General features: G+C 36.3%; 1 protein-coding gene across 9 annotated transcripts in view; it reads left to right on the forward strand.

The window, feature by feature from the left end:
* CFAP43 (cilia and flagella associated protein 43) overlaps positions 1–13,233 on the forward strand; it is a 103,111-nt gene that overhangs the window by 24,583 nt on the left and 65,295 nt on the right. For all 9 annotated transcript variants that reach the window (XM_059900165.1, XM_059900169.1, XM_059900166.1 and 6 more), the window contains 3 exons: positions 2,682–2,749; positions 4,413–4,544; positions 8,653–8,769. In XM_059900165.1, coding sequence (XP_059756148.1) covers positions 2,682–2,749; positions 4,413–4,544; positions 8,653–8,769 — 317 coding nt within the window. The remainder of the gene's footprint in view (positions 1–2,681; positions 2,750–4,412; positions 4,545–8,652; positions 8,770–13,233) is intronic.

Raw genomic sequence — 13,233 nt, forward strand, 5'->3', positions numbered from 1 at the left:
TCACCTTGTGGGGGGCTACGTGTAGACACTTTGAGAAGGGATTCTCACCAGGGCAAGTTCTCCAACCTGACCAAGGCACTCTCCACTCCATTTCCTCTTATTCTTTCACACCTTGATTTCTGCAGCAACCTTAGGGCTGACTTCATTGACCTTAATCCGCAAGTGACCCAAATCAGGCATCTCATCCCTGCCAAACCGCGTTTCTTGAAGACCATTTTAAACATATAACTCAAGGACTACTTTGCCTTGATTTCAAGCCCTCTCTAATCTAATCTTACCCACGCCATTAATATTATTTCCTGCTACTCCCCAGCATGAGTTTCCTGATCTAGCCAGTCATTTCTTCCCATCATTTTACAGACATACCACCCAGCTCATTCCCTTGCCACCTTACTCTCTGAATCCTCCAGTTCCCAGCTCAAACACCACATCCTACAGCAAGTTTTCCCCAGCTGCATGTCCCTTATCTGCTCCCTCTCCTGTTCCCTGACTCACTCCACGGAGAAAGTGAAGCCATTAGGTTCAACTTTCCTACCCCAGCCCCCATCTCTCTTCCCTTTACTGTGACCTGTACTCTCCAGGCCCAGTCCACCCTCTGATCTCATGTCCACAATGCCATCTCTCAGCTCTCTAAAAACTAAGCCTCTTTTCTGGCCTATCTTTCCAGTTTCAGCTCTCCCGCTTGATCCTTTTAGAAGTTCTCATCATTCCTGTGCTCTCTCTAAATTCTGCCTGCTGGCATTGGTAGTTACCTTTGTCTAGGACGCCCTTCTCTTCCTTGTCTACCTGGCGAAATTATCCATTCTGGAGCCTTCCTCTGTCCTCACCCCAACCTACAGGCAAAATCAGGTGCCCCATCTGGGGTTCCATCAGACTCACTTCTCTGTTAGAGCCTCATCCTGTGTTGTTACACTACAACGCCCCATGTGCCTGTCTGTCTTTGCCACTAGTCACCAACTCTTTGAAGTTAGGAACTGTGACTTACTCAAACTTTGGCTCTATAGTTTAATTCCAGAGATTGCTAGGGAGTAAATTGGCACTTCTGTGTGTTTGTAAAGTGAATTATCGAACAATGTTTCGCATTTCCAAATCCGTATCACACTTATAATGTTTTACACAATTTAGGACTTAGTTGTATGTAGTCTTTTTTTTTTGGCCACACCTCGCGGCATGCTGGATCTTAGTTCCCTGACCAGGGATCGAACCTGCGCCCCCTGCAGTGGAAGCGCAGAGTCTTAACCAGTAGACCACCAAGGAAGTCCCTGTATGTAGTCTTATATTGTTCAGTATTTCCTTCCTGTACACTATTTCTTATTATTTTCATGATATATTATAAATACTTTCAAATAAATATTTACCTAGCTTCTACAATGTGGAGGACACTAAGCAAGGTGCCTCCGAGTTGACATCGGTGGCAAATACATAATCTCATAATCAGCACCTTCAAGGTGCTGATTTATATTTTATTAAAGAGAATAAGACAAGTTGACAAACAATTGCAGCCAGGAAAATTAAGATGTGAGGAGAACTTCATAAAGTGCTCTGGGAATTCAGATGAGGGAAAACTGCCAAGTTAAGTCATTTTGTAGGCGGCATTTAAAATAGCCCTTAAAGGATGGGTTCACAGACAGAGATGAGGGTAGGTGGAATTTGGGGCAATGGTATCTGCATAAACAGGAAAACATGGGGAAGGCTGAGAAAAAGAAGTGGTCCAGTTTGTCTGGAGCATCGAGTGTTATGCAGGAATAGTGGGGAACAAAGGGACATCTATCTGATACCATATCTGACCTTGAATGTCTGACTAAGGCATTTATACTTAATTCAGCTGACAGTGGACTGACATCAACTCCTGAATGGGTATGTACCCCAGTTGGAGTTGTGCTTGGGGAGATTAATTATCCATAGTTCAGGGAAGCACAATCCTAGAAGCGGGTGGCTATAAGTAGCAGGCACCTAGACTAGGCCAGGAGTCATAGCAACCTGGACTCTAGTGGCAGTTGGATTGGAAAGAAGAGACTGCTGGGGTGAATAGTCTTTGGAAGAAACGACAGTATGTGTCTTAGCATCTGGCAAAATGCCAAGCAAGTAGTGTTCAGTAAGTAAAAGTCTGATACATGTCTCTGAGCCTTTGATCTTGTAGTTCTTGCAGTTTATCTACATAAAAGGTAATATGCTTTTTGTTACTTTCCCCAGGACAATATTTTATTAATAACAAAGTTCTTATAGATCACTTTTTCTTTTTACTCTTTTAAGTCCACTGTGTTTTATTTACTGAGGTATAAATTTATGTACCATAAAATGTACAAATCTTAAGTATACAGCTTAATAATAATATAGTTTTTGTCTTTTTTCTTTCTGACCCCTTAAAATCTCTGATAATTGCTTTCCTAAAAAAGAAAATATATTAACTATATAATTCCACAATGTTACTTCCATAGATCTGATGATACAGAACCTTAAAAAAAAAAAAAAACTGTGTGATTTACATCAGTAGTCATTGCAAAGCAGCTTTTATTCTTCATTGTTTGAGAAGCATAGCACATATCCTGATAGGAAGTTGATTTGTGGAAAGAAGAATTACAAAGAAATGAATAGTCCTAGGAAAGCAAGTGAGATTAATTACTCTGTACAGCACTTTTAATTATGTGTCACCTGTTTTACCTTGTTTTTCTTTTCCAAAGTTGGAAGAAATTTTGTCAGTCCAGTCACCATGGTGTATCAGAAGGGAGGCGTGCTTGCTTCTGGAATTGTAATGTATTTTTTTCTTCAAAATTAATTGCTTTAAAGAAAATATACAAACATCTGAAGCTAACACAACGTTGTAAATTAACTATACTTCAATTAAAAAATAGTTAAAAACTTATTTCAAATAGAGAAAAAAAGAAAATATACAATTTCCATTTGCTGCCATTTACTATGATGAGCCATAATTTGGGATGTCAAGTTCTGTCAGATTATTAATTAAAATTCTGTTTTGGGGAGATGTTTATTGTAAAACTTTTTATTATGAAGAGTTTCAAATATATACAAAATTACAGATAACAGTATAATGATCTATCATATGTCTATCTTATTGCAAATAAGCAAAAACAGGATTAAAAAATCCAACCCCCCAAACACACACACACACACACACACACGAAGGAGTCGAGTCTTACAGAGTTCACCAGCCAGTAAGTGGTGAAGCTGGGACTTGAACCCAGGTGTGGCAAACTCCAAAGTTCTTGCTCTCATTTATTAGGGCACATAGCCTCAGTAAGTATGAAAAGAGGTCAGACCAGGTTACATTTCCATGTGGTTGTAATCAATGCTAAGGTTTGGAGCCGACCTACACTAAAATCTCAGGTCTACTGGTAGCCGTCCCAGAACACTGTTAGCTTTGTGTCTTCTTTTGCCACAGATCACATCTCCAGGAACCTAAGGGCAGCTAGGCAATGATGTCAGAATGAGAGATGTAGCTCCACCAACAAGAAACAATCTGGAGCTCATTAACCTACATGTAGCTTGTAATCTCCTCTCCCCAACCTTGCAACGGACTACTTCCTCCTACATTTAGTCTGCATTTGTCCTTCTCAAGGCCACCCTTGGTGTGTTTTTTTAACCTAGTTTAAAGGAGAGATTGGAACATCTGCTCTGGTGAGGGATGGAGAATGATGATGGGCTTGGAGAAAGCACCTTGCACATTTCTCCCCCCAGGTCTCAAGTCTGAACCCAGCCATCTCACAAATGCCTACTCTTAGTTATTATGGGGTCTAATCTAGAAATGATGGGTAAATTTGCCCAAAGCCTTTTCATTACTGTAAAAATAACTTAAGTTTTTCTTGAGAGTAGTTAAATTAACCTAAAGCTGTTTACAACTAACTGATCAACATTTAACCAACCCTTTTTTACTGGATATTTGCCCTGTTTCTTGCGCTGTGTGAAAAACTAGAAAAGAAAATAAACAGCACACTCTCTACCTTTGAGTCATTTAGAGATTTAGGAAATGCACGTAATGATGATTATACATACATTAAGGCTAAGGTCTTTGAAGTAAGGAGACTTCTGGATACCAGCCACATGATAAACTCTGCCTCATCTGCCCCACCTCCTATATAATGAAGAATGTGTTAAGAAGATAAATGCTAAAGAAGTTCAAAGAAAGGAGAGATCAGTAAAATTTTAGGTAATTGAAAAATATGTCACAAAAGAGATAAAATTGAAAATTGACCAGGAAACATGGTTAAAAGTTGGCTAAATAAAGGTAAGAAGCCAGGGCATTCTAGATAATGTAAACATAGATGATGATTCCAAAAATGAATAGTAGATGGTAATCAATAATTCTTAGCTTGTTTGATGAGGAAAGTATATTGAATACTATGCATTGATCAAGACTAATTTTATTCATTTATCTCATTGTTTTTGGTCTCTAGGATGGCTTTGTGTATTCTTTTCTTATTAAAGATACAAATTACAAAGTAGAGGATTTTCTTGAGGTTGAAGGGCCTGTGGAACATTTGATGTTTTCTCCCAGTTACAGAATGTTGCTGATTCAGACAGACAAGGTATGCTAGATGGTGGTTTCTTGACATGAAATTTCAGATATTATTATTATCATCATTGCATGACAGGAATGAAGGGCAGAGTGTGTTGCAGAATGATACACTACTAGTCAGGACTCTTTAGCTTGCAAATGAAAAAATACTCAATTTAAAAGACCTAAATAACAGAGGGATGTTTGTTTGTTTGTTTTTGTGTGTATAACTGAAAGCAAGCAAGGAATTGATATAAATCCAGGAGCTCCCATGATGCTGCATGCCTTGTTTTTCTGCCATATCTTGGCTCTGTTTCCTCTCTGCTTCCTCCTTTTCTATGCAGACTCGCCCCTGTGGTGTCAAGAGAGTCTTCTGCAACTCCAATTTTGTATTTTTATCCTCTTGGTGACCCTGGTAGAAAGATACCAGTTGGAAAAAGATGTCCTGGAATCTAGACTCATTGTACTAACTTGGGTCACCTCTCTACCCCTGGGTCAAGTACTATGTCCAGAGGGATTCTAAACTCTCATTGACCAGGCCTAAGTCACATGACTACCCTTGGACCCTGGGTAGAGTCAGTCCACCCAAACATGAACTGAGACTGGGGTCATGGGTGGTTCTCTAAGGAAAACACAGGTTCTGTAAAAGAAGAAGGGAGGGAAATAAATACAGGATAAAATCAAATGCCCACCTGAATTATACTGTTGGGAAGACTCCTAGGTCAGGATATATTAGTTTATATTGTTAGGCAATGATTTTAGATGAATTACAAGTAAAGTTCAATGATTTTCTGCCTAAAAGAAATTTAAATTTAAATATGGAAAGACTTTTCTGTAATTACCAGAAGTTAAACTGTGCTAATGATGTTTTAATAAATGCCAAATTTAAAATATCTATGGAGAACAGGAAACAATAAAAAAAGTAACATAACAGAAGGGAGAAAGACACAAATAGAAGTTCTAAAAAAGAAAAATATACTAACAAAGAAAAAATTAAATGAATATGTCTGACAGAAGACTGGAGAATCAATGAACTGGAAGATAGATCAGAAGAAGTTGTCCAGAATGAACCCAAGAGACAAAAGTATGGGAAATACAGAAGGGAGGGTAAGAGAAATGAATGATACAGTGAAAAGATCTAACATGTATTTGATTGGAATCCCAAAGAGGAGAGAGAGTGAGACAGAGGCAATATTTAAAGAGATATTTTCCAGAACTGATTAAAGGCATGAATTTACAGCTTCAAGAGGCCCAGTGAATCCCAAGCAGGAAAGATATACACGCTTAGACTTAACAAAGTGAAATTTTTGAAAACCAAAGACAAAGAGAAAATCTTAAAAGCAGTCAGAGAAAAAAACAGATTATTTCAAAGGACTTTCAGTTACACTAACAGCTGACTACTCTGGCAATAATGTAAGTAAGAAAGAGTGGAATGAGATCTTCCATGTAGTGCAGGGGTCAGGAAACTTTGGACCCATGGGCCAAAACCAGCCTGCTGCTTGTTTTTGTAAATAAAGTTTTACTGGAACACAGTCAGACCCACTTGTTTATGTATTGTCTATGGCTGCTTTCACACAACAATGATAGAATTAAGTAGTTGTGAGAGACCACGTGGCCTGCAAAGCCTAGTATATTTACTAGCTGTCCTTTTATAGAAAAAGTTTGCTGACCCCTGATTTAGTGAAGTAAGGTTACTACCACCCGGAATTCTATACTCAGGGAAAATACTTTTCAGTACAGGGGTAAAAAAAGACTTTCTAGACACTCCAGAATTGAGAGTTTGTTAGCACATCATCACTAGAGAAAATTCTAAAGAATGTACTTCAGGCAGAAGGAAAATGACCCCAGGTGGAAGGACTGTGATGCAAAAAGAATGAAGAGCAGTAGTAAATGTGTAGAGAAATGTACGTGAACACTGACTGTATAAAACAACACAAATAATTCAAAGTTGGGTTTAAAAATAACATTGAATTAAAATTCCAGACAACAATAATGTAAGTTGGAGGGAAAGGAGTAAATGGAATAATGTATTTCAAGTTTATTTTATTGCCTGGGAGGAGAGTAAATGTTTTAAGTAACTTCTGATATTTATAAGTTAAGTATGCATGTTCTGACTGCTAAGGTAACCATAAAAGAACTGAAACATCTGATGAAATTTCCACATCATAGAGGGGGGAAGTGAAATGTTAAAAAAAAACAACCCAAAACAAGGTAAGAAAAGAGAGAAAAAGAAACACAAAACAAGTGAGAAAACAGAAAGCATAAATTAAATGTAATGTTTAATCTCAAATATACTAGTAATTACAATTAAAGCAAAACAGAATAGTTGGTCTAGTTAAAAGGCAAAGATTACCATATTTGATTAAAAAAAAATCCAAACCTAACTGCATTGTTTTCAAGTGACATATCTAAAGCATAAGATTGAAAGTAAACTTTTAAAAATACAGTAACATTGAAAGTAAATTAAAAACTAAAAAGTAAAGTAAATTTAGAAAATGGGAAAAGATATATCATGCAAACATTAACCAAAAGAAAGCCTTTGGAGATATGTTAATATTAGGCAAAAAAGACTTATGGGCAAAAATCATTACTAAGGATAAATGGGCTTATTTTAGAATAGTAAAAGGTTAAATTCACTAGGAATACATAAACTTTTAAAATATATATGTACCAAATAAAATAGCCTCAAAATATATAAAGCAAAACATGACACAATGACAAGGAAAAACAAAATCATGATCTCAATAGGAGATTTTAATATACTTTTCTCAGTACATGATAGAATAGACTATGTGTACTCAACATAGCAGCCAAAGTGAGCAAAGCATCTCTCTCTACTACTCAGAGCCCGCCAGTGATTCCCCATGTTATTCTGAGTAAAAGCCAAAATGTTCACTATGCTTTACAAGGCCCTTCATGATGTGGACTCCATTCCCCACGCTGGCCTTATTTCCCACGACTCTTCTTATTCACCCTGCTTCAGTCATGCTGGTCATCATGCCGCTTGCTTATACGCACCAGGCATGCTCCTCCCTCAGAGTGTTTGCACTGGCTGTTCCTTCTGTCTGGAATGCGTTTCCCACAGAATCCACATGAATCCCTTCCTCATTTCCTTCAAGTCTTTTCTCTAAACACACCTTCTCTGTAAAGCCTTTCTTGGCCACTCAGTTTAGAATTTCACCCTCTTATTTTGCCATGTCATATCCTCTTTCCCTGCTTTATTTTTTTCTTCTTACAATTATTGCTCTTTAACTTACAATGTATATTGTTTAGAAATCTTATGCATTGACCAAATTCCCCAGTAGAATGTAAGCTCCATAAGGGCAGGGAACTGTTGTCCGTTTTGTCCTCTGATGCAGCCCCAGCATCCAGAGCTGTGTTTGGCACAGTGTATCCACTCAATATTTGTTGAAGGAATTAATGAAAGGTAAATGAATGAAAGGTAAAATCAGTAAATACCTACCAAATTTTAGACTTTACAGAGTTGTATTTTTTAGATAAACAGGAACGAAAATATTCATGTTTAACTGAAGTAAACTTGAAGAACTTGTGATCAGTTGAAAGCAGACTTCTTATTGCTAGTTAAATAAACATACCGTATTACAGTTACTTGGCAGGGATGCATAATGTACAGGATAGATTTTTTGGAGAGGTGAATTTGGAACCTGAGAATGATAAACAAGTCATAAGTAACAGCTTCAGACACACCTCTACAATTTTCACAAATGTACATTTAAAAGTTTTTGTTAGTGCCCACCGTGGTCTAGTATGTGATAGAAGTTAGTTCATCTTAACAACTTTTCTGGTTTTCTACATTTTCCAAATTTTCTGCATAAATAGACATTATTTTTAAAGTCAGGAAAAAGTGCTTTGTTATGTATTGTAATCTTAAAAAATGCTTGGAAATGGAGAAAAGAAGAAAGTCCTATTTATTGATTATTTTAATTGAGGAATGAATGAATGAATCAATAAACATTTATATTTTAAGCTCCTCAAGGTCAGGGCCTTACTGAGTTTATCTCTACTTTCCCACTACCTTTTCTAACACAGTGCCTTGTTCATAGTAAGCATTTAATAACTATTTGTTGAACTGAACACACAACAATTACATTATTTTTTTTTTTTTGGTATATTTATAGGGATCTATTTATATTTACACTTTTGATGAGGAGCCAACCTTTGAAAAACTCCTAGCGGCTTGTGATGGGAAATTTCAGGCAACAGACTTTATCACACCTGGAAATGAATACTGCATGGTAAGGAATATTGAATTGTTTCACATTAGGATTTAAGGGTAAGATTTTGGAAGTTCATGTGCAACCTGTTGTAAATCCCTGCATTGGGATTGGGAGCACAAAGTCTTAACCACTGGACCACCAGGGAAGTCCCCCGAGGGTACTCTTGAAGATGTTGTAGAAATGCCAACCACTTCCATCATCAAATCTACTCCCCAGTTAGAATGACATTGTCATATTGTGACTTCGTAATATTAAGTCTCTGAACATGACCAAAGCAATGAAAATCTTAGGAGCCATCCTGTTTGTTTGTTTTTATTTTTTAAACTTTTTATTTTATACTGGAGTATAGTTAACAATGTTGTGATAGTTTCAGGTGTACAGTAAAGTGATTCACTTATACATATACATGTATCTATTCTTTTTCAAATTCTTTTCCCACTTAGGTTGCTACATGATATTGAGCAGAGTTCCCTGTAGGAGCCATCCTGTTTGTATTCACCATCCAGGCTTTCCAAGCCAGATGGTTAAACACATTCATTGCTAATGAGTTGTCAACACTTATTAAACTATTAGTGTTTACCCTCTCAGAGTAATGCAGCCCAATCTGAAAATGAAAATGAAGTAGTTGCCATGCACAAAACATGTATTCAGTCTACTTAGGAAAAAAAAAAAAAAAACCTTCCCTCTACATGCAGAAAATAAATTTTTTTTCTGGTGTTTAACTGCTTACTTTTAGTTGATCTCAAGAAACATATTTCACTTTTCATATGATTCATCAACAAATCCATTAAGATTTTGGGAGTTCTAGCAAATAAAAACACATAGACTATGGAATAGGTAACACTTAAGGTTTCTTCCAATCTTCAGATTCTGATTAAGTGATTTTTCTTCCAGATGTTCTCTGATAAGAATTATGTCTGTTTTTAGGGTTGTTTCAACTCAATAAAAAAGTTTAATACAAGATTTTCATGTTTAGGATTTAGATACTTGATCCACAGTATCATGTTACCCACTCCCTAGTATTCAAGAAACAGAATTTAAATAGTATCACATTGCAGTTACTTTAAGCTGCTTTCAGTCTTGATCCTGTGAAAGAGTAAAAATTATCTGTAAAAATGAATATGAACTTTGGGTTTCCAGTCCAGCATGTAAAGAACCTCACAACAAGAAAAAAGCTGAGTTGGGCTTCCCTGGTGGTTCAGTGGTTAAGAATCCACCTGCCAATGCAGGAGACACGGGTTCAAGCCCCGGTCGGGGAAGACCCCACATGCCGCGGAGCAACTAAGCCCATGCACCACAGCTATTGAGCCTGCACTCTAGAGCCTGCGAGCCACAACTACTGAAGCCCGTGTGCCTAGAGCCCGTGCTCCGCAACAAGAGAAGCCACTGCAATGAGAAGCCCACGCACCGCAATGAAGAGTAGTCCCCACTCGCTGCAACTAGAGAAAGCCCGTGCACAGCAACAAAGACCCAATGCAGCCAAAAATAAATAAATTAAATAAATTAATTAATATATCTTTAAAAAAAAAAGAAAAAAACTGAATAAATTTAAAATCAACAATTCCTCTTAGACCCATCAGAGAATTGAGGTCATAGGGAAAACCACTCCCCCCAAAATTATAGAGACAGACAGGCAGATGCAAAGAATTACAGCTTACTGGAGCAGATGCCCAGAAGTAGAAACCACCACTGGAGCCAGTACCCAGGGGGATTACAACTGGAGAAACTGCACATCTCAGACCAAAACAAGGACACCAGAGGAAATTTTAGTTTCTGACACATTCAACTACAGCAAACAGTAAACACAGTCTAACTCCTAGCCAGATAAACAAACCTCACACTACAGCCTATTTAATTCATATTCTTTTACCCAGTACATCATGTCCAGCTTTGAACAAAAATTATAAGGCATACCAAAAGGCAACAACAGAAGAGACAGAGCAAGCATCAGAATTAGACTCAGATATGACAGACATGTTGTAATTATCAGGCCAGAAATTTAAAACAAACTATGATTAATATACTAGGGATTCTTATGGAAACAGTGGACAACATGAAAGAATGACTGGATAATATGAGCAGAGATATGAAAACTCTAAGAAAGAAAAAAAGAAATATTAGAAATAAAAAGCACTGTAACAGAAATGAAGAATGCCTTTGGTGGGCTCATCAATAGACTGAATATTGCAAAGGAAAGAATCAATAAGCTTAAAGAAATGTCAGTAGAACCTTCCAACACTGAAATGCAAAGAGAAAAAAGAATGAAAAAGAAAGAACAGAATATCCAAGAAAATGGGACAATTATAAATGGTATAACATACACATAATAGGAATACTAGAAGGAGAAGAAAGAAAGGAAGGAACAGAGGAAATGTTTCAAGTAATAATAGCTGAGAATTTTTCAAAATTAATGACAGATCCAGGAAGCTCAGAGAACACTAGCGGGATAAATACCAAAAAATCTACACCAAAGCTTGTTATATTCAAACTATAGAAAATCTAAAACAAAGTAAAAATTTTGAAAAAAATCCAAAGGGAAAAAAAAAACCTTACCCTTGAAGAAACAAAGATAAGAATCACAGTGGTCTGCTCTTCAGAAATCATGTAAGCAAAAGTAGAGTGAATATCTAAAGTGTTGAAAGAAAAAAAAAAAACAACCCAGGATTCTATATCCAGCAAAATTATCCTTCAAAAGTGAAGGAAAAAATATTTTCTCAGACAAATAAAAATTGAGGGAATTTGTCACTAGCAGAACTGCCTTGCAAGGAATGTTAAAAGAAATTTTTCAGAGAGACAGACCAGCAGGCAGAAGATCAAAATCATAGGTGAATTGAACAATACCATCAGTCAACTGGATCTAATTGACATCTATAGACTACCTCATCAAATGATAGCATAATATACATTCTTCTCAAGCTCACATGAATTATCCACCAAAATAGATCACATTCTTGGTCATAAAACATACCTTAACCATTTAAAAGAAATACGTTCTCAGGCTACATGGAATTAAATTAGAAGTAAATAACAGAAAGGTAGCTGGAAACTCCCCCCACCCCAAAATAATTGGAGAGTAAACAACACACTTCTAATAACACATGGCTCAAAGAAGTCTTAAGAGTAATTAAAAATTTGAACTAAATGAAAATGAATATACTACATATCAAGATTTATGGGATTTTGCAGTGAATACAGGGCTTAGAGGGAAATTTATAGCATTCAATGCATATATTAGAAAAGAAGAATGTTTAAGATCAATTATCGAAGCCCCCACTTTAGGAAATAGAAAAAAAAAAAAACCAAAATTAAATCCAAAGTAAGCAGAAGAAAATAAATAATAAATATGAGAGCAGAATGCAATGAAACTAAAAATAGGAAATCAGTAGAGAAAATCTAAGAAACCAAAAGCTGGTCCTTTAAAAAGATCAATAAAATTGATAAACTTCTAGCCAAGTTAATGAGGCAGTGGGGGGAGGAGGGAGAGAGAGAGAGGAGTTACAAATTACTAACATCAGAAATGAAAATTAAGGAGGGGTCATTACTACTGACCCCAGGGACATTAAGAGGATAATAAAAAGAGTACAGTCATCCTTCAGTATCCATGGGGGATTGGTTACAGGACTCCCTGTGGATACCAAAATCCACGAATGCTCAAGTCCTTTATATAAAATGGCATAGTACAGTCAGCTCTCTGTATCTGCAGATGCAGAACCCACAGATACAGAGGGCCAACCATATTATGAACAACTCTATGCCTACAAATTTGATAATTAGATGAAAGGGACCAATTCTTTGAAAGATACAATCTACCAAAACTCATACAAGGAGAAATAAATAATCTGAGCCTATATCTATTAAATAAATTGAATAAATAATAACATTACAAAACAAAACCTCTCAGCAAACAACAAAGAGTGGGTAACTTCTTCAATCTGATAAAGGACATCTTTAAAAAAAAAAAAAAAACCTTAATGAAATCAACTGGAAGTCCTAGCTAATGCAGTAAGACAAAAAAAAGGGGGGTGGGGTGGGGAATAAAAGGTATTAAGATTGCGAGGGAAGAAATAAAACTTTGTTCTTAGATGACCTGATTGTCTATGTAGAAAATCCCAGAGAATCAATAAAAAATCCTTCTGGAGCTAAGTGATTATAACAAGGTTGCAGGGTACAAGTTTAATATACAAAAGTCAATTGCTTTCTTATACAAACAGTGAAGAATTGGAATTTGAAATTTAAAACACAATACCATTTACGTTAGCACTGAAAAAGTAAAATAGGAATATAACAAAATATGTACAAGATATATATGAGAAAAACTATAAAACTCTGATGAAACAAATCAAACAAGATCTAAATAAATGCATAAATGTTTCATGTACATGGGTAAGAAGACTCAGTATTATTAAGATGTTGATTCTTTCTAACTTGGCTTATAGATTCAATGCAATTCCGATCAACATTCCAGTAAATTATTTTGTGGAT

Source organism: Balaenoptera ricei, chromosome 16 (genome assembly GCF_028023285.1).
Source record: "Balaenoptera ricei isolate mBalRic1 chromosome 16, mBalRic1.hap2, whole genome shotgun sequence".
Taxonomy (NCBI): domain Eukaryota; kingdom Metazoa; phylum Chordata; class Mammalia; order Artiodactyla; family Balaenopteridae; genus Balaenoptera; species Balaenoptera ricei.